Here is a 21,056-nt window from a genome sequence, read left to right as displayed (position 1 = left end):
CTTTGCAACCCCTCTCCCCCCACCCCAGCATTAGGTGGCAGGAATGATAACAGTAAGCTTTTGTTTAATAGTACCTAGAAGAGAAAAACATTCACAAAATGTTGCCACTCCTGCTGGGAGAACCGGAAGCCAAGTGATCCACTTAGATTTAATAGGATAGATTTAGAGTAATTAAGAGAAAAAAAAAAGATATTCAGATTAAGGAGATAGCAGAGCAGTTCTGAGGACCAACAGCTACTTAGCCTTACCACTTGGTACTAGTGCTTGTTCCAATAGAGGAAGGGTAGGAACGTGATGGGAAAGTGGAATAGGGATGAGTAGAAGAAACTGAGCAAAGGAATGCTAGTTCTCTCAAACTGGTGCCCCGAAAGGGCTGTTGGAATGAAAGAAATACTGAAAATGGAAGGAAATAGAGAAGGGTATGGATAGCTCACTGGCCACTCCTAGCCTAGTAGTATCCTGCATATAACAAGATATAATGTGACTCAGACCAACAAGCAATTCTCCAGGCTTCTGTAAAAGTAGGAAAACAACTTTTGCCCACCTCATTGGTTTGTTCTAAGAGAAAAAAAATAAAATAACCATTTTGCCAAACAAAGAACCATTTTATAAAGTATGTGTTATATAAAGTAATAAAATAAATGACAGTCACTTTTGGTATATATATATATGGGCAAGAATTCAAAAAAATGAGTATACAATGGCCATGCCACCCTAAAGTGCCCAATCTCGTCTGATCTCGGAAGCTAAGCAGGGTCGGGCCTGGTTAGTACTTGGATGAGGCACCACCTAGGAAGACCAGGTGCTGTAGGCGAAAAAAAAATGAGTATAGAATGATTTTTTAAAGAGCATTATTAAAATCACAAAGGAAAAGTCTCTTATTTTATTTTTAGGTAATAAGTCATTATTAATCAAGATGTCTTCAGCACCTGAGCCTCAAGCTTTTAAGAAGGAACCACCCAAAGAGAAAGACTTTGGAAACCCAGGGCTCAGAGGAGTCCGCACAACAACCTTATTTCGAGCTGTGAATCCAGAACTCTTCATTAAACCTGTAAGAAATATACCCAGGATAAGACTTTATGTTTAATTTAGGCTATCAAATAGAAAATTCTTAATTTCCTGTGACATTTGATTTTATCATGGACATTTTATGTTGCCTATTCAGATCTCTCTGTGAATAAATGCGGGTGGAAGGAAAACCTTAACTGATGTTTCACTAAATACGCATATAAAACATTATTTTTGAGGGCATTTGAGAATTTTAATAGAAAATGGTTACACTTTAATGGATCAACTTCTCAAATTCCTATTTAAATATTTAATAGTTGTATTAATTTGAAGGACATTTATTGTTTGATCAGGTACCATTAAGTAAATTAGACCTATTGAAACAAAGAAAACAAAATGAAAATCTGATCATCATTATAGACTACAGTTCCAGCCTTTATTAATAATGTTTTTACCTAAGGGATATTGCAAACATTTTGTGAAAATTTTCAAAATGTACCTTTGTGTACTGTTAGGCAGTTAGCTAATCATTTATTGAATATATTTGATTTGATAAATTTTACTTTTAAATAGGTACAAATTTTATTTTTAAATGTATGTAAATGAAATCAAATTATTATAAAATATATTTAAAAGTATTGAATTTGACTAGAATTTTAGTAACACGGTTGCCAGTGAAAATTGTTTCACAGTTAAGTATTAGGTCAATTTAACAATCAAATCATTAAATCAAGGTTGAATGTTTTAAAAACTTTGAACCATGTGTTTTAACTGCCAAATGCATTTTAAGAATTGCAAATTTAAATTGTTCTGAGTTTGTTGCCTTAGAGCAAGTGAAAAAGTTTGATCTTTATTCTTTTGACAAAAGATTTGAGATAGTAGTAATACAGCGTGTATGGTGACAGAAACAAAGAAATAAAATTGAAATTCATATTGCAACTCTTCATTCATACTGACCTAAGAAAGGCCCATTTGTTGAGTGTGAACATGCAGAAAGGAGGGTCTGAGTTACAGTAATAAAAAACACTTCTGTGGGGTTGTAAATAGCTTTCCTATATTTAAGAACTTTTTTTTTTTTTTAATTCAGAGGCACATTGCTTTGCCTCTTAGGGTCTTGAATTTTCCAGCAGTAAATCAAGGTTATTATAACAGCATAATATCTGTTCCAATTACTAAATGTCTTGAGCCAAGAGAGTAGATTCCCAGAGAAGTGTGTACATTGTCATTTTTGCTATACCTAACGTATGACATAAAAGGCTTTTTGCCAGTTGTCCATGAACTCAGGCAAGAATCGCATGTGTCCTTCATTCCTCACTTCCTAATAAAATTAACTAATTTGAAAAAGTTAAATAACACCTCCATGCCAGACAGTTAACACTGAAACCTCTGAGCACTGGCCCAGTTTCCATGCCTCTTGTCGCCTCTGCCCCTTTCCCAGCCATCACCTTCCTGAAGGTGGAGGTCTGCGATGGCCAGGCTGCAGACAGAAGGAAGACTGGAGAAGAGAAGAAAGAGTCTTCTGTAACCTCTGCATGCTCAGGAGTTGAGTTAATTGAATTAGAACTAGGTAAACTATTATCATAGAAAATATTTCCATAGGAATGCTAGTGTGGTAATAAAGAGTTGGCTTGTCAAGAGGAAAGAGCAACAGGGATTTGGATCTCCTCAAATTATTAGTCTTAACGAGGCTTTGTAATTTTTTTTTCTTTGACAGAACAAACCTGTAATGGCTTTTGGATTGATAAGCCTTTCACTTTGCGTGGCTTATATTGGTTATCTACATGCAACACAAGAGAATAAAAAGGACCTTTATGAAGCTATCGATAGTGAGGGACACAGTTATATGAGGAGGAAGACATCTAAATGGGATTAATAGTGCTGGTTACCACGGATGGAGCTATATCAAGGGCTCCGAAAGCGCCAAATGATAGACTTTATGAATGCACAATATCATGTTTCTTGTTTTAGAATATGGTAGTAAGGAAAGAAGATAGCAGTTATAACCATACCAGTATAGTAGATTTTGTCCTTTCAAAGCTGCAGCCATTATCTCATTCTTTTTCCACAGAAAACTTCTCAATAAACTTATTAAATCCTCTTATAAAAGTACCATGAGAATGGAAGTCATTTTTTTTTACATTATAAAGGTCTATATAATAAAAGTACTCAGAGTTGTTAAATTTGCATGGTATTTTTGGTATTTTTAATATTTTAAGGTGAATTGTGCATTTGCAACTGTTATGAGAGTTTAGTTTTGTCTCGCTCTTTGCAAAAGCAATCTTTATTTTCTACCTGGCATAGAACCTATATTTGTGAAGAAAAAGAAATAATTGTCAATTATCGTAAAGCCTGCAGTCATCGTTAAAGACAAATAGTTTTACAGAGTCACAGATGGTTCATATATTTTGGTTTTCTATTTCAGCTATTTTTGGTCCAGAATTTTATTTTAATTGAAAAGATACTCCCATTCAACTACTAAAATGAAGATTAAATGAGAGACTAACCCAAAGTAATTGGAGTTTAAAAAAAAAAAAAAAGAAGTATGTTATGCTGAGGTATGATGTTTTTATTTGACTACAACTGTTATCTATTTTAGTTTTTGTAAATTAATGTTTTGATGATGTAAACATAAGACCAAATATTCTTATTGTTATTTAAAAACTAGAACTACTTAATAGATAAGAAAGTCTCCTTACTGTCCTGGGTTTACCGTATACAATTTAACTCTTTCTGACAAAGGTTCTGGACCTCTTTCATTTCTAAATATTTACCCCATTCTCCAAATCATTGTAATTGGGGCTCAGTAATCTCATCTCTGAAATTTTGCTCCATTTATTATCACCAAGTAATAATAACTACTATACAGGCAGAGTTTGTCATTATAATGTAAGTTTTTAATTTCCAGTACTTTTTGTAGCTTTGCAAGATATATGAAAATGCAATTATATCTGATTTGTAGATATTAAAGAACTTAGCTACTTGAGTTATCTACATGCAACTAAATTAAATCTTTACTACTGAGCCCTAATTTTTTTTTTTTTATTTTTTTTTTTATTTTTTTGCCCTGTCTGTGTAGTTTAGAATGTGCTTAGGTAGTACAAACTGCCTTTTAATTGAAAGTATTCTCTTTTGCTTTGGTTTCCCTGCGGACTTTGATTGTTAAAGAACTAGAATTCTTCTGTTTTTAATTTATGCGCTTAATGTCACATTGTCATCTTTTAGAATTCTAATATTCAACAAAATAAGTTGATATTTGGAGGGGGAGGTATTAGTTAGGTGAACTATCAAGAGATTTTCTCTGCACAGAAGGGAAGCAGGAATTATACAGAATACAGCCATAAGCCATGTGACATCCAAAAGAACCACGGTAGCAGTAGATTCAGTGAGGTACATCGCTGTGAAAAATAGTGTGAGAGAAGAATTACATTGAATTTTAGGAACAACTACCTAACTATGATACTTTTATAGGATGGGTACAAGTTACAGATAGCACAATTGCATAGTCTTTATGTGTGTAGAGTGTCCAAAACCGCCTAGCTGGTCATGTTGATGTTTTCATTCATTCTGTATGAGAATGAGAAAAATGCCACTTTGACAAAGTCATTTGTGTCTAAAAAGGGCATCTTCAGGGCAAGATGTTGACAACATTTTGGAGTATGCATTCAGGTACTTAAAGGAAGGTCTTTTAATGCAGGAATCTGGCTGAGATTGGGCAAAGCTCAGTAACATAATATAGATTAGGTCTTGAAGCAAGTCTTGATAAGTAGACTGTTCATAAACAGCAAGTGACCTTTTTGCCCAGGGAATTATCTGCCCAGAGGAGTAAGCTATTCAGTTGATAAACTGATTTTCAAGAATTTTCTGAAGCAAGCAGTGTAATTATTTATTGGTTTATAGATAGAATGACCAACCTGTCGCAGTTTGTCAAACACCAAGGGGGTTCTTAGGATGCAGGACTTCCCATTTTAAAACAAGAACAACAAATTAGTTAACTATGTAATTTTTAAAAACCAGGCTTAATAATTTTGAGTGCTGACTTAAAGTAATTTTTCCTTTAAAATACTGTGATATTTTTCTATGTTACTGCCATTGCACCAAAACCACATTTATCAGTTAACTTGGAAAAAATTAAACTCCCTCCTTTGCTGCTGTAAAAGAAATCAATTCTTTAAATAAACCATTTAAAAGCAAGTGTGGTAGGCTGAATAATGTTCCCATTCTCCACCTCACCTCCAAAGATGTTTTGATTCTAACTCCTGGAACTTGTGCATATGGTACCTTATATAAAAAAGGAACATTGTAGCTGTGATTAAGGATTTTGAGATGGGGAAATTGTCCTTTATTATCTGGACGGGCCTGATATAATCACAAAGGTCCTCATAAGAGGGAGGCAGAAGATAGAGGAAGAAGCGATATCACCACGTAAGCAGGTAGAGAAAAGGCTCTATGATGTGAGATCATGAGCTAGGGGATGTGTGGATGGCCTATAGAGGCTGGAAAAGGCAAGGAAACGGATTCTCCCCTAGAGCCTCCAGAAGGAGCTAGCCCTGCTGATACCTTACCCACATGAGACTCATTTTGGACTTCTGACCTCCAGAACTGCAAGAGAATAAATTTGTGTTGTTTTAAGCCACTAAATATGTGATAATTTGGTACAGCAGCAATAGGAAACTAATACAGAAAGTAGCTGGGAAATGAACTGCTGGGCCATACTCCCTTTTGTCATTATTTCTAGTTGCTTTTATGAGCAAAGCTTGTCTTACCTAGCAACAGTTGCTAAGTTAACAATTTAATGCTGGAGTCTAGGAGGGAGCAACTGCTTAAATATTCCCAAATCTAGTGCCCATGCCTTACATGGCAGGGGCTTTGAGTAATGGTCTTTAACATTAGGCACATAATCACTACCTAATCATGTGGAATCATTTAATCCTTACTAGCCTCTAGCATTGTCCTAAAACCTTGAACCTCTCTCTTCCATCTTTCTTAAACTTTTAGCTTTTCTTAAAACTACTTTTTCTCATCCAAAGAGTATTTTAACTGTACATAGTAAAAGGCATCTTAAATTCAATTATGATCAGAAATCCGAATTACACAAACTTCGTTTGCTGTGCTGTTTGTAATAAAATAATTCCACCAGCCCCTCTAGGGGAAACGTTCAAACGGATCCATGAATACAAGCCATTTAAGACACGCTTTTACACTCACAAAGATATACTGGGTAAGTGACTTTGCTCTTTTCTTTTGTTCTAATGTTTCATAGCATTGTATGTCATTCTTCCTATTATATAGACTTTTATCAGCTTTCCTGATCAAAGTTGCTTGTCCTACAGGGGTGTCTTGTCATGAGAAGAACATGGGTTGAAATCCAGCTTCTCCACTTACTAGTTATGTGCCTCTGACAGGATACTTAGCCTCTCAGTCTGTTACCTTATATGTAAATAGAGATATTAATACATATCTTGCAGGTTTGTTATGAGGCTTTAAAGAAATATTTGTGCCTGTTATAAAGCCTGGAACATAATAGTAAATGTTAGTTCTTCTTGTCCTTGCCCACACTTGGGCACCTTCCATACACAAGAGAGAAAATACCTCTGATTAACATCTTAATGGGGAAAGAAAGTATAACCTTTATTAGTAGCTGGTGACATACAAGTAGATACATACAGATAGCACAAGAATATTTACTACCTATACACTTATAATAAGCAAAAGAAATTGTAATTACAGGTTTCCTTCTCTCCTTATCCCCATCAGTCTGACTTTGAGCCTTAGAAGTGTTTTCCTAAGGACTCTCAAAATAACTTCCATGATCCTCTCTTCCATTAATATGATAAACTAGTGATGAAAATGTAAACGCTAGAGAATGGAGAGTGTTTTGAAAAAAAATATTTTAAAAAAAAGTGTAGTGGAAGATCAAATTGGAATTATCCTCTAAAAATATCAATACCAAAACTGATTTTAACTTTTAGTAGATGTTTAGTATTAATTTTTAATTATAATCTCTAAAACAGTTTAACTTTTTACACCCAGGACAGTGGATATTCATTTTTAGAGAAGCTTTTATTGATTGATTCCTTATACCTTCCAGGATATCTGAATCCAAACGTTAAGTGGATAAATTAAATCTAGTTAGAAATTAGTCTTTTATATTCAATGATCTATAGTTTTCATTGATTATTTTAAAAGAGTCAAAATTCTTTATAGGTAAATTCAAAGGCATGTTAAAATAAATGTCTATGTAAATGCTAATGAGTATTGTATAGAGTACTAGTTCTTAACCTTAGCAGCGTCATATAGAACTTTTAAATAATTTGTTTTACTACTAATATCCAAACACGGACTACTAATCCAACACAGACCCACTAAACTAGAACCTTCAGAATCAGGCCTCAGCATGCGTTTTTATTTTTTTATATTTTTACATATTTTAATAGCTTTTTATTTGGAAATAGGTTGACTCTCAAGTTTTAAAAATAGAGACCCGTGTACCCCTCAGCCAGCTTCTCTTAACTGATATCTTACACAAACACTAGTGTATTGTCAAAACCTACAGACTTTACATGCACTTTTTTCCCCCTTGGTGTATAGTTTTATGAAATGTATCAGGTAACTATCACCATAATCAGGACATAAAATTGTCCCATCACCACAAAGAAACTCCCTCGTGTTACCTCTTAACAACCCCTAATCAAAACCCCTGGCCACCACTAATCTGTTCTACCATCACTATAATATTATCCCTTTGAGACTATTATACAAACGGAATCGTACACTGTAAAACTCTCTGAAATGGGCATTTTCACTCAGCATAATGCCCTTGAGCTCAATCCAAGTTTTTTGTATTAATAATTCTTTTTCTTTCAGCCTGTGTATTTTTAAAAAGCTATGCAGGGATCCTGTTGTACAATCAGGGTTTAGAACAACTAAAATAATGGGATTTAAGCATAAAAAAGAGTAATAGCAGCCCATACTTGCATCACATTTTGTGACGTCCAACACATTGATGGTCCATGCTTAGTCACATTTCTCTCCAGGTATTTCATAGTGAACACTGAGCCTGTGCAGTGTATGTCCATCTCTGCCATAGTATTCACTGCGCTTTGTTCTTAGACTCTGGTAATCTAGTAGTGAAGACTCTTAAATCAATGTCACCAAACATGTGTTTTCAGTTGCAGGTGACAAACACAACTCAGACTAGAGAAACCCACAGGGAATCTGTAATCAGGGCTTGCAGTCTGTCCACTCTTGCTCTCTTAGTGAGTTGGCCTAATTGTTTACTACTGCAGCCCGGCATTCTCTAGCAGCTGGGAAAGGAGTAGAAATGGTTTCAAACAGCTCTAAACCTCTATTTCCTCTAGTTTAGAAACCTCAGAGGCAAAAAAGCTATGTTCTTACAATCTAATATAAAGTCCTAGAGAAAAGCCTGGTTGGCTGGGCTTGAGCATGTGCCTAATTCTGAGCCAATTATTGGGGCCTGAAGGATAGGGATAATGTGATGGGTCAAGTGGATAGGCTGCTGTGATTGGCAGTTTTACCAGAACAACCTGAAGTGAGGAAAGTTCTTGAGAGAAATGGGTCCTGTTACCAGAGGGAGAGAAGTCGGGCAGACAAACACATGTGTGCCCAATGTCTTATCTGTGCTTATTACCAAGCTAGGCCCCATGAGCGATACATTGCAGTATGCAAAAGGCATGTAAACCTGTTAAAGAAGGCATTCTACTACCACTTTGTTGGTGGAGAGAATATCAGCATCCAGATCGGAGCAGGGAGAAGGATGCTGGATGATGTGCTAATGTCTTGAATATTCACTCACCCTTCTACTTTGGAGGTACAAAATGTGTTCCTTTCTGCTACTTAACTTTCTCCAGTTGCCCACTATGAGGAGTGGTTGCGGTGAAAGGAATAGATTCTATCAAGGCTTAACAATACTCTGTGTTCCTTCCTAATCAATTAGTAAATTATCAATTTTATTGGTATCTTTAAAGAAAAGATTGATATCTCCTAAAAGGATATATATCTCTTAGATAACTCTAATGAATAACTAGATCATAGTGAAAAGGGAAGCCAAGAAACAGTCTGTGGATGCTTGTGATTGTTTCTCTTCAAATACATAGACATCGGGGCAAATATTCTGAATAATGAAGAGGAATTTCAAGAGGCTCTACTCAAAGAACGAATTGCCAAAGCAGAAGCTAAAGTGTGGGCTCAGGTAAAAGAAAGTGGAAATCAACCTAAATGCATCTTTACAGTTTTTTCACTTTTGGGATTTGTTTGAAGCAATATAGTCAGGCAAAATTGATTTTGAATCCTGGGTACCTGTGGGACCTTGGGCAAATTCTTTGGCTATGTAGTCTTGGCTCCTTCAAATGTGAAAGAGGAACCATAATACCCACTCTATAGGATGGTTGAGAGAGTTCAGTGAAATAGTATGTCTGGCACACAGTAGGTAGTTAGAAAGAGGCAGTCATCATCAGGAGCTTCCTTCTAAGTTACCCCTACATGTGGATGAATTCTACTTTCTTGATTCTCATTGGGTTAAAACTTAAAAGAAGACGTCCTTGTTGATAACTTTATTATTGCTTAATATCTAATGTGTAGACCATTCATTTGTGCAGTGTGTAACACGCCTAAGTGCCTGTTTTTTCCAAGTGCTTCATTATAGCTACTATCCTTATTACCTGTCTCTGTGCTCCCCTTCTCTCTAAAGTCCTTGATACCATGTCCATATGACCACTGAGGGTTTTAGGCACCATTCGAATGTATTGGGGCTCATAGATCCCAGACACTTAACTGAAGCAAAATCTCCCTCCTCCAACCCCCACTTCTTCCAGTCATAGAATGACATAAACGATTTCCTAAAGAGAATTAATCTTCCTTGAGAGCATGACAAGCAAAGAGTGTTGGAATTGTCCAGTATTAGCAACTGCAAAATCTTGGTATGAAGATTCTTTGAAAGTCATTACAAAGGGTAAAATAAATATTAGTAGTCATCTATCTTAATAATAATAAAATTTAAATCGATTCCGAATCATTAATTATATACCCTAATATAAGGGAATGCTTTTGTGAGTAATCTACAGTTTGAATATAAATAATCTAATGTTCTCAGCATTCTTTTCAAATAAACTTTCTCAAGACCTGATGCAGGAGATTTAGGCTAGTACTCAGCCTCCCTTCTCAATAATTTCTCTCTTTGTACATCTTTCCACCTCTCTGCTTTTCTGTGATGAGCATCTTTCCACTTTTCCAGATTTTCTGTGATAAGTGCACATTACTTTGATAGTCGATCGAAAAATAAAGTAGCAAAGAAAACCAAGCAGCCTACACTAAAGCTCTTTAGCAATTCCTGAAACAAGATGCTAGCCAAGGGTTAGGATGTGTTAGGGCATCTGGCTGAGGCAGCTGGTTTGCTATGGGAAGTTTGAGATGGGAATGGAGCAAGTAATTAGGAGCCCCAGGGTGTTTGCTAATTTTCAGTAAACATGTTAATAAATAAATGGACTCTTTCTTTCAAAGGCTGATAAACGCCAAAAACAAGCAGTGGAGAAAGCACTTGAAGAAGCAAATGACGAATACAAAATTAAAATTCAGATTCTGGAAGAGCAACATCAAAAACACTTACAGGTTTTTATAGTGGCTTGTTTGCTGTCTTTTTAAAAGTACTTTAGTAAAAAGCTCAAGGGAATAAGAGAAAAAACAACTGTGTAAAATCTAGATGAGTGTTTGTGGAGGTTGGTTGGGAGGCCCAGGATTGTCACAGAAGAGATGCTGAACACTCAATGGCAGCAGTGATGAATGGGTGCAGGAGAATCCTGTGGCCTTTCACGTAGTGAACCCCAACCTTTTTGGGGTTTCAAGGCCTGAAGAAACCACCCCTGCCTGCCTGACCCACCATATCTCTTGCCACTTGCTCTCTTTCCTCCTCTCACTGCTCTTCTTTGGCTCCTTGGACCTGAATGCACCATACGCCTTCCCACCTTGGTGTCTGCCAGAACGTTCATCCTGCACTTCATCAGATTTAGCTCAAACATCACTACACTAAGGGAAGCTGTACCTAACCAGCTCTGCAGTGCCACTCATACACTGTCCTTGACACCATGTCCTCTTTCACAGCAGTCACCACACATCACTGTTATAATTAAACAGACTGTGATCTCTTGTTGAGTATCTGATGCCCACATGACTGCAGCCTCCATAAGGGCATGCCTGTTTTATTACCACTCTCGGCACAGGGCCTTGACTCGATAAGTGCTCAAATGGGAGTTAAATGAAGAAATAGGCTGTTTTCTTTCATCTGGGCTCTCTGATTGCATCCTTTTACCTAAATTTGCATTTGCTACAGTGCTAAAAGGGACCCCTGAGTCGTTTCTCAAGTATGTCTCACAAGACCAGAGGTCGTAAAATGAGAGAGGAGTTCTTGCTAAACTGTAACTTGTTCAAGCACAGGACTTTAGGTAATTAGCAAATGTTCCATGCAGAGGCCCAGGGACTCATTATTTAGTTCAGTACCTCGGCTACAAAATCTGCTCAAAGGAAAAGGACAGAGGACTATTTTCACAAGTTGGCCACCAGAGGTACAGGACAGGACACAATGCAGATGTGATGATTCATGGGCAGAGGCTGGAGGGGAAGTGGCAGAAGTCTGGCCCCAAGTTTGGCCTAATTTAATAAGAACATAACTAATAAACAGCTTGGGATAATGGGCCCATTTATTCATTGCCTCAGCAGTGAACAATTACCATATATCAGATCTGTACTAGGTGAGATTAAATGGAGTGTCTTTGTCCTCAGAAAACTTGCTGGCGGAAGAGGGAGTTACATTCCACTGTTCCTAAGGAGTACTGGGACCCTCCTTGCTTGGCTCCAGTGGCAGGGTCTCTGAAGGGTTGGCTGGGGTGGTTCACTGCCTATCCCCTAGTTCAGTTCAAAATGTGAAAAGCATTTATAGCATGTCTGGGCAGGCCTGCCGTTCAGCTGAATTGTACCAGTATGGCCATATTGGTTCTTAAAGCTTTGAAATACTTCTCTATCAGTTGATAATCACTCCCCAAGCCCCCTAATACCTTGATCACCCTGGTTATACCACACCAGGCCCCTGGGCCTTCCCTAAACCAGCAATTTAAAAAGGAAGCACTTTAAATTTGGTAGGGGGCTCTAGGCCCCTGCCCCAATGCTGCAGCCAGAGGATACACATTTTGAGTATCACTCCTGGCATTAGGTTGTGAAGATACAAAGATAATTAAATGTGATACCTGTTTCAAGGAGCTTACCTCTTAGTCCTTCCTTAAGTAATTTGATTGTACCCCATATAGCCTTCTGGTACAGTTGATGCACTTAATACTAAAATAGAAGTCCTAAGAAAATTTAAAAGGAAAAAGTTATAGAGAGAGGTCCACCTTGCTAAAGTATTTGTCTAAGGTTTGGGAATTTACATTTACACTGCTGTCTCAGGGACTTCTTTATATAAGGAAGGAGTGCTTTGTCTTAAGTGGGATGCCTAGGGTTATTTTAATCTTTATAGGCATCATTACTGTTTCTAAGGGGGTGTCCATGAACCACTGTCTTAGAATCTTCTCACCTGGGAGCATAACATGCAGATTCCTAGGCCCCACCTGACCTACAAAGACACTGGCCATGTTTTGAATCAGCAGCCTTTGTGATTCTCACACATATTAAAATTTGAGATTACCAATAAATAGAGCAGAAAACCACGTTCTAATTAAATACCATTAAATTCTTTTCTGTAGGAACTACCAGGCATTGCTCTAATACGCTAAGGATTTGGGATAAATCTCATGCTCGATGTTAAATAAAATTTCAAGGTATTATCCAGTGGAGGTAGTATTTTGAAAAGGTGTTTTTATATATTCTCTTATTAAATACAATAACATTAGAAAGTAAATGAGAATGGGAGCTAATGGAAAGTAAAAGAAGAATTAGAGAAGATATTATAATGAAGTTGGGTGAATTTAAAACTTAAAAATGTATGTATGCCATGAGGTCCTGTGCAATTATCACTAATTGGGCCTTGAGCTTTCTGGTAGTCAGTACAAAGAGGAAAATGCTATGAATCGCCACATCCATAAGGTAAAAAGTCATGTACTCAGGCCCAGATTCCTACCTGTGATACCTGAGAGAAACTTCTGAAGGAGATGTTGTATTATAAGTGTCTGTCAAACTGTACAGTAAATTTGGTGGGTTTTGCAAGGCCATTTCTTATATCTCACAATGTGGGCTGACTCACTCAAAATGCATTTTAGTAAAAATAAACAGAAGACTTTTCCATTGAGTAAGAATACTGCCAAACAATAAGTCATTGAATTATTTTTGTAGCTTTAAATATGTATTCCACATGATATGTGAGACAGTGAAATGATTTTGGTTTTACTAAACCATTACATAAAAGAGGGGCTGAGTTTAATTCTCTGAATCCTAATTCAGAACCCAGCCAAAATAAAGGGCTAGAATGTCATTTTAAAATTCTATGATTCAAGTAGAAATGTATTATGATATTATCTCATCTATCTAAGGCTCAACCACTCAGCAATCTCAATTACTGAAAATATATTGGAAAACCCAGAAATAATTTAAAATATCCCCTATGAAGTTAAATAAAGGCCTCTGGCTACAAGATAGAGACTCAGGTTATTACATATAGCAGAACCTCCCTGTTCTCCACTCAAATCTTATTTACACTTATTTGACACCCTGAACCAAACAAGTGTGGTTTTACAAATCCAAAATAGATTAAATGCTGGGAAGTAGAAATAACAAAAAGGAGCTCACTGACAACAGAATAGGGAGTCCTCAGGCCAATGGCATGTGAAGAACAAGAAAAATTTTAAAACCATATCAGATCTCAAAAAGCAAAGCAGCCTGGGGTCATAGATAGCAGAGACAAATAGCCTCATGAACCTGAACAATTATTAAGTGCAGTATGAAGTATTTAGCCCAGTGCAATTGTTCATCTTTATCTACTAGTCTGATCATCAAGAAATGTTAAAGTGTGTTCACTATATTCTTTTTATGAAGTAAGGTAAATGTTAAAGACATTTAGAAATATTTCCATTCAAAAAAAATTTTTTTTTTTTTTTAAATCAGAAAGTTCTAGTGCCTTAAGAGGCAAAGCTTTCAATATGGAAAACCCAGCTAGCATATCTAAACAGCTGCTATTTTCCTAAAAATGATTTTCTTCTAACTGTATGAACTGGGACCACTCTGAAGAGATTTTTGAAGTTGATTTCTGCTGTATTTTTAATTTTTTAAAAAATCAGGCGAGGGGGAGGGGGAAAATAAATAAAATGTTAAACAAATAAATAAAATGTTTAAAAAAAAATCTTTCACCCTTGGAGTAGCAAAAGTAAGAAGTTGAAAACTTTCTTTTAAAAAAGCAGGTCTGTTTAATAAATATTTTAATTGTTGGAACATTATTTTCTAAAAAGCTAAAGTGATTTCAGTTTCTTTGAAACTTAGAGAGCTCACTCTACTATTTTATAAGACTACAGGATTTCTGGAAGGAGGATAAATTAATCTCTTAAACCCTAGCATCAGAGACAGCAGTGAAATGAGAAATTAGCATCGAGAATCCTGGTTTCTATTCCTAGTTCTTCCACTGACTCACTATGTAAAATAATTTCTTTATGTTCTCTCATTATACCTAAAATAAAGAAAAATTACCTTTAGGTGAAAGTTTTGAAACTCCTAGACAGAATTCACTGCTACTTCTTTCTTGCATGTATTTCTACGAAAACACTCCTTGTCTGGTTAAGTCGTTCATTGGTCCCCTGCCTGGACAGTGAGGATGCCAGCCTTCTTGTGGTTGTAGTATCTGGGCTCACCAGAGTGCCCGGCACACTGAGGATTTAGTAGGCATTTCCGAAATGGTGGCAGGGTTTTCTGTAAGAGGGTCTGTGTTCCTGGAGTCCTAATTTGACTAGTGCCTCCTCTCTTTACTTGACCAAGGGCATCCACATATCCTTCTGCCCAGGAGCAGTGGAACACTTGTTCCTTTCTTCTTGGTGAATAAGAAAGGGCCCCTCAACCCCAATGAACTGCAATGCTCGAATGACAATGGGGACTGGCAGGCAGGTTCCTGTGACTGCAGAAATGTGTGACCGTTGCTGCCTAAGCTTTAGGTTACCTAGGAGACATTCAGGAGGCATAGTCTCTATTTCTGCCATTTCCCGGGATTTACTTCTGAAAGTAGAACCGTAGTATGTATTTGTAATGTATAAAGATAGTATGACAGAATATTTGGACAATCAAGGGAGAAATACCTGTAATTCAGCTGTTTTCTCTTTCTGCATATTCCCTTCTAAAGTTATCTACATAAATATTTATGCTATATTGTTTGCATGTTTCTGGTTTTACTTTGCATTGTATAAATGAAAATTTTCCATATTATACCCACTATTTTTTTAAACCATCAGTGTTCACAGGTACACATTTCATCAGGTTGATGAACTATGATTTGAATAACCTCTTAGTGTGCATTTTTAAACATCAAAGCTGTAACATCTAAACCTAGTTTTACTGTTGCTTAAGGAAATGACAGCTAAAACCAAGCTAGAGATACATCAAGACATGGAAGACGAACTAAGGAGAGAAAACTTGGCTGCGGAGCAACGCATGGTCCATAGGATCCAGAGGATCATGATAGAGTGCCACAAGGAGAAGATCCAGGCTGTGGAGAAAGCCAGGGCTGAAGAGAGACGCATAGCCCAAGAAGCAATTCAGGCCCAGAAAAGGTATTCCAGAGAACGCGTTTGCAAATCAGCAGTCTTACTCTTTCAAGATCGACTTGGAGAAAGGATAAGGTTGAGGCACATAGGTGGTATTTCCAAGTTTTTGTGTTTTTACATTCTTATTATGGAATATATCAAATATAGAGAACAGTATATAATATATTATAGAGTGGGGGGGCGATTTAAAGAAAAACAATAGCATGAGTACTCAAGGACCTACCACCCATCTAAAGGGACTGAAAATTGGTAACACTTCTAAAACAGCCATATGTTCTTCCTCAATCATGTTTCCTTCCTCTCTTTCCTCTCAAGAGATAACTACGGTCCTAAATATTGTTTTTCATTCTGTATCTCCAGTTTTAAGAGGGTGAGGGGAGGAATCGAGAACTATTTCTTCACAAACACATAAAAGTCAATCTTCGTGTTCTTTAGCCTATATCATACATTATTGTGGATGTGTTACTTTCTGGTCTTTTTTCTTATCACACAAGTAACATGTGTTGTAAATGAAATTGACATTATGAAAATATATAAAGCAAAATTTGCTAGTCTTGACCCACGGCTTCCCTAACCACCCCCCTCCACCATCTGCCAGTGACAGTCATTTTAAATAATAGGGTCTGCATCTTTCCATGCCCTTCGATATACGTGCAACCTTATATATGTGCGCAATCACAAATAATTTTTACATAAATCATATATATATTTAAGAATACCAAAGTAACCATTTTTATGTATGTAATGAACATTTGATAGAATTGGCTAATTTTAACAAGACAGCAGTCAGGATCCCTAGTGATTATCAGCACCAAGAGAAAACTACAATTTCCACATGTTAAGTGACCTACCCAAGATCACTTAACTGTAGCAGCAGAACAAGAATAAAACCTCTTGTGTTTGGCCTACTAGTCTAGGACTTATCTCTTTTACTTTGCTCCTTGATTAACAAATACATCTACTTGTATATAATGAACAGATAAAATCTTCCTCATTAGAACTGTTTAGAAGAAGGCCAAAGGTAAAATCCTATAGGATTCTTTTTTTGCAGATAAATAAGAATGAGGGTTGCAGCTGTGGCCTTTTCAGTGGGACCTCCTTTCTTGCATAGGTAATCATTGTGGAAATAGAAGAAGAAGGTGAAAGGAGATTTTGAGAGAAAGTTAGAGAAGGTGGTAACTCCAAAACGAGTGTGGTCCAATGCAGTGGAAGGCAGTGCCTTCACCCTGCCCTTCCCCACCTTCCGTCTGCAGGAACTCTGCCTCCCCTGTAGGAGCCTTTGGGTCCCACTCCTTACAGACCTGCAGCTTCTGCTCCTTCCCCCACTCCATTGCTTTCACCCCACTTCAGCCCTTTCCTCTGTGAGGTTTGAATGAAAATTTCAATGACCTCCTCCTGTTGAATCAGTTGACTAAGATTAGGGTACTGCCATCCATGCCTTTTGTTTGAGTCTATTTAACTAGAATGTACATTTTGTTCATTGATGTGTTCCAAATGCCTGGAAGAGACCCTGGCACATAGTAGGCATTCTTTAAATATTTATTAAACAAAAGTTCAAATTTGTTCCAATCTGCTAAACCCAGTCTGCAAAACACCAGATCTTATTTCTAGACATTGCTAGATTCCAGTGTTCTTTAGAACATTTTCAGAAACTAAAATATAGAGAAGGACCACTGTTTAGAATCCCACTGTAGAACTTTCACTTGAGAATTAAGGCTTCAGAACTCTTACATATTGTGACAAATTGTTAAATGCACAGGAAATGTTTTTGTGGATTGAGATGATTAGGTTCTAAACAGATTATCTAGGAGACTCTGTACCCTTAGAATTTTAGAAAAAGAAATAAACATCTTTGTTTGGAAAGGTTCTAAGTGTTTTCTAGCCCAGGGCAAAGGCATGAATGAAGTGACTGCTCAGGAATTTTTGTGGTCATGGCTATAATTCCTAATGACAGCTACCTTTATTCGGCACCCAGCACATGCAAGGCCCTTTGTATGCTTCTCAGTGAATTCCCGTGCCCTTTCTTGCTGGGTTCTATCATCCTCCAAATCCTCACGTGAAGACCCTGAGCCTTAGAAAGGCTAAGCAACCTGCCAAAGGTCATGTGGAGAGGAAGTGACAGGGTCCAGTGTGAACCTTGGTTTATAAGGTCAAAGATTGTGACCTTCCATTACGCTACTCTGCTCACTTTACCAGAGCTTATGAAATGCCTTCTGTGGATGCAGCCCTGAGCTCTGGCACAAAGAAATAAGGGTATTTTCTCAACATTATGTGAAGTAACTTAAGCATGGCTGCCCCATCTGAGCAGGGCTAGACGGACTCGTACAAGGAACACATAGGTGCTGCGAGAGTTCAAAATCCTGGAAAGATCAATCAAAGAGAGTGCGGGCTGCGTGGTGAGGTAGGTTTCTTGGAGGGAGTTAGTCTTGGATTGGGCCTTAGAAGATAGGAGGTCACATTTGTGAAAGACTGAAAAGTGAGAACAGCATGAGCAAACACATGAAGTGGGAGAGAGTGTGTAGTATAAATGAGGCAGAGCCAAAGGAAGGTTGAGAATATTAATAACTCTGAGATATAAATGTGCTGCCAAAGGTTGGCCTCTGCAAATGCCCGCCACCCACCTGTAGAGTGCCTGCAGCTCTAGCTCGGAGGTGTCGCTGAGCCTCCCGCCAGACAAGTGTCTCAAGTGGAAAGTCAGAATGCTTTTGCCTTATAAATACAATGATTATAATGGATTAAAATAGTGCTAACAGTCCTGTAGTTCAAGTGAAAATGGATTAATGGCTTACTGTCGGCTCAGCAGGCAAACGATCTGCTCTGTTCAACATTGCTCTAACCACTTGATGTACAAATAAATTTTGGAAACAGATCCCTTCATAATTTAGGAATTGCCTATGGAAAAATAAAGTGTTGGTTCTTCCTCTTAAGATCCAGGATTTTAGTTGGTAGACATAGAAAGGAGGTTGAAAAGTGTATTCTGAGCAACATACATTGAGGAAAGTGAAACACTCAGTAGGTAGAAGGGAGGGGAACAGCTACTGATATTTTTCTTTAAACCTGTGTGCAATAGATCTAGCACCATTTCAACAGCCTCCCAAAAATAGTGAGAAAGAGAGCTAAGAGGCCCTAAACCTAACTAACTAACCTAGCTAAACCTAACCTGTGAGTACAGTTTTTTCCCCTCTGGCTAAAGGTAAGTAGCTGGATCGATATACAGAGATGCTTTCTCTAGAGGTTCGGAACTCTGACTCTATTTTTTTCATTTTTAAGCATACTACCTTCATATTTTTCTGGCCAAGGTGGACTCAGGTTCCTAAAGTTACTGACAGACACTAGACTAGTGGCCTCTCCCTAGCCCACAGCAGGGAAGTTGATGGACAATCTCCCTGCTCTGAAAAATGTTTTTGATTGTTAACAGCTAATGCAATCCAAAAGCTCATCTCTGCCAGCCTGTCTCAGGCTGGTGGCTCAGCTGAACAGTGCAGTAAATTCTCATACATCTGTGGTGAAAGACAAAGCTTTTTTGTTTCCAGTGGCTGATCTGTCTCACTTACAAACTCATGTTATTCTTTGTAGCAAGGCTGTGGAGGAACTTGTGAATGCCGGTATGGAAGTGACTAAGGGTCGGAGGAAGAGTAAGAGCCAATTGATAAAGGAAAAAGAACATGAGATGAACATCTACTACTCCATGGCTCAGAGGCAGAAGCAGGAAGAGGTTCAGGGAGTGCTTGAAGAAGCAGAGAAAACTCATCAGGTCGTGCTTGGAAATGTGATGGATAAACTAGTTAACACTCAGGGGGAACTGCTGTCCATAGCAAAACAACTGGGAATTATGACAAATTGGAAAGATTTCCTGGAGGAGGAATTACAAGAAACAAGAATGGCATTTCAAAAATACATCAATTATACATTTCCTAAGCTTTCACCAGGACATGCAGATTTTATTCTGCCAGAAAGAAAGAAAACACCTTCCAGTCTTATTCAGGAGACCAAAACAACTCTTGATTAGAAGTCTTCAGCTGAAATTTCACTACAAAAGACATTGTTTTAAAGACTAAATAAATTTACTCGAAAACCATTTATTGCTCCCTGGTTATGTGTAGGGTGCTATTGGACTGTGAGCTTTTTGATGGAAAACCTAAATATTCAAAAGCACGTTCCTGGCTACAGTAAGTTCCCAGTCTAATTGAGGAGAGATGAAAGTGAGAGGATCAAAACTGATTAGGAGGGAAAAAGCTTTCTTGGAAGAAACAAACTTCTGCATCTGGCTTTACTCATGTTTACATCAGACATAACTATTTAGTATTTGTTGCAGTCAAAAACAAGTAAAGGGGTATATTTTTAGATCATTCAGTTGTGGAGAGGTATGCTAACTTCCAGTATAGAGATCATAATTTGGTGAACTGCAATAGCAGGGGAGGAAAAATATTTTCCTCAAATTCAGTAGGATAAAATTTAAATTCTGAGAACTCTATTTAAAATAATTCAGAAAGGACTCACTTACATTTGCCAGTTGTAAAACATGTCTTTGGAGGACAGACTTTTTGCCTAGGAGGTGGGGAGTCTTCTTGTGTTTATACCCAAGCCCAGGAGTGCTTTGAACTCATCTCCTTTGGGTCAAAATCCAGAAAACTCAAGCACCACAATGCTCAGGACCAAATGTGTCAGTATTTACTAAATTAAAATGAAAGCCGTAACGACTCTCAAAATCTATTCACTGTAATGTAACATTCTTAAATTATTCATCACCATTCTATATTGGTGGCTTTAAAATTAATAACTTGGAAAGCAGTTTCTAGTAAATTTAAAAGTGCTATTCTTGAGCAAGACTTAGGTGGATTTGTTTTCACCGACCAGTCTGGGGATTTTTAATGGGAAGAGCAGCAATTTGTTTATAATTGCCTAGTGGACTACACGTTTCTGTGTTTAGCTCTCTGATACTACAGAACTGTTGCAACCCATACTAATCAATTGCCTAGAGGTTCGAAGTAACTTTTATATAGTGCTTTACACTGCTTTTTCAAGTACGTTCTCACAACAATCTGTGAGGCAAGGTAGCAGTTGTTACCCTGTTGTTTATAGATGATAAAAACTATGTACTAAGGTATTTACATGTGTGAAGCACTTTAAAAACATTAATACTTAATCCTCACGACAACTTTTGAAAGTAATTATTATTGACCCCAATTTATAGGGAGAGAAACTGAGACTCGGGGAGGTTGCATAACTTGCCCCAGGGCACACGACTGGTGACAGAGCCAGAGTTCAAAATATTATGAGGCATAGACAGATGCCCTAAGGTTTTTT

The 21,056-nt window shown here is 37.4% G+C and overlaps 2 protein-coding genes and 1 pseudogene across 4 annotated transcripts in view; all 3 read left to right on the top strand.

Moving 5' to 3' along the window:
- The window catches only part of SMIM8 (small integral membrane protein 8), an 8,353-nt gene extending 5,230 nt beyond the window's left edge, over positions 1 to 3,123 (top strand). Inside the window, exons 2-3 of one of the 2 annotated variants that reach the window (XM_006926330.3) lie at positions 894 to 1,051; positions 2,723 to 3,123. In XM_006926330.3, coding sequence (XP_006926392.1) covers positions 917 to 1,051; positions 2,723 to 2,881 — 294 coding nt within the window. In that variant the 5' untranslated portion in view covers positions 894 to 916 and the 3' untranslated portion in view covers positions 2,882 to 3,123. The remainder of the gene's footprint in view (positions 1 to 893; positions 1,052 to 2,722) is intronic. The other variant, XM_015600552.2, reaches the window with a different exon arrangement.
- Positions 697 to 814, top strand: LOC112474987 (annotated as a pseudogene).
- Positions 3,124 to 3,569: 446 nt separating the features above from the next.
- CUNH6orf163 (chromosome unknown C6orf163 homolog) lies at positions 3,570 to 19,827 on the top strand. 2 transcript variants are annotated; one of them, XM_006926329.3, is made up of 5 exons: positions 3,570 to 6,226; positions 9,123 to 9,217; positions 10,525 to 10,632; positions 15,553 to 15,755; positions 19,326 to 19,827. In XM_006926329.3, the coding sequence occupies exons 1-5, from the start codon at positions 6,079 to 6,081 to the stop codon at positions 19,756 to 19,758; spliced, it is 987 nt and encodes a 328-aa protein (XP_006926391.1). In that variant the 5' UTR covers positions 3,570 to 6,078; the 3' UTR covers positions 19,759 to 19,827. The 2 variants fall into 2 exon arrangements, with proteins under 2 accessions (XP_006926391.1, XP_015456037.1); XM_015600551.2 differs by lacking the exon at positions 10,525 to 10,632.
- Positions 19,828 to 21,056: the final 1,229 nt, after the last annotated feature.

Source organism: Pteropus alecto, unplaced genomic scaffold (assembly GCF_000325575.1).
Source record: "Pteropus alecto unplaced genomic scaffold, ASM32557v1 scaffold7, whole genome shotgun sequence".
Taxonomy (NCBI): Eukaryota; Metazoa; Chordata; class Mammalia; order Chiroptera; family Pteropodidae; genus Pteropus; species Pteropus alecto.
The sequence above is the reverse complement of the archived record's forward strand: the minus strand, read 5'-3'. Positions and strand labels throughout refer to the sequence as shown.

Excerpts from the sequence above, each read along its gene's own strand:
- CUNH6orf163 (XM_006926329.3), top strand. The coding sequence starts at position 6,079 with ATGATCAGAAATCCGAATTACACAAACTTCGTTTGCTGTGCTGTTTGT. Across the intron at positions 6,227-9,122 it reads CACTCACAAAGATATACTGG|ACATCGGGGCAAATATTCTG; the intron begins GTAAGTGACTTT and ends TCAAATACATAG. Across the intron at positions 9,218-10,524 it reads AAGCTAAAGTGTGGGCTCAG|GCTGATAAACGCCAAAAACA; the intron begins GTAAAAGAAAGT and ends TTTCTTTCAAAG.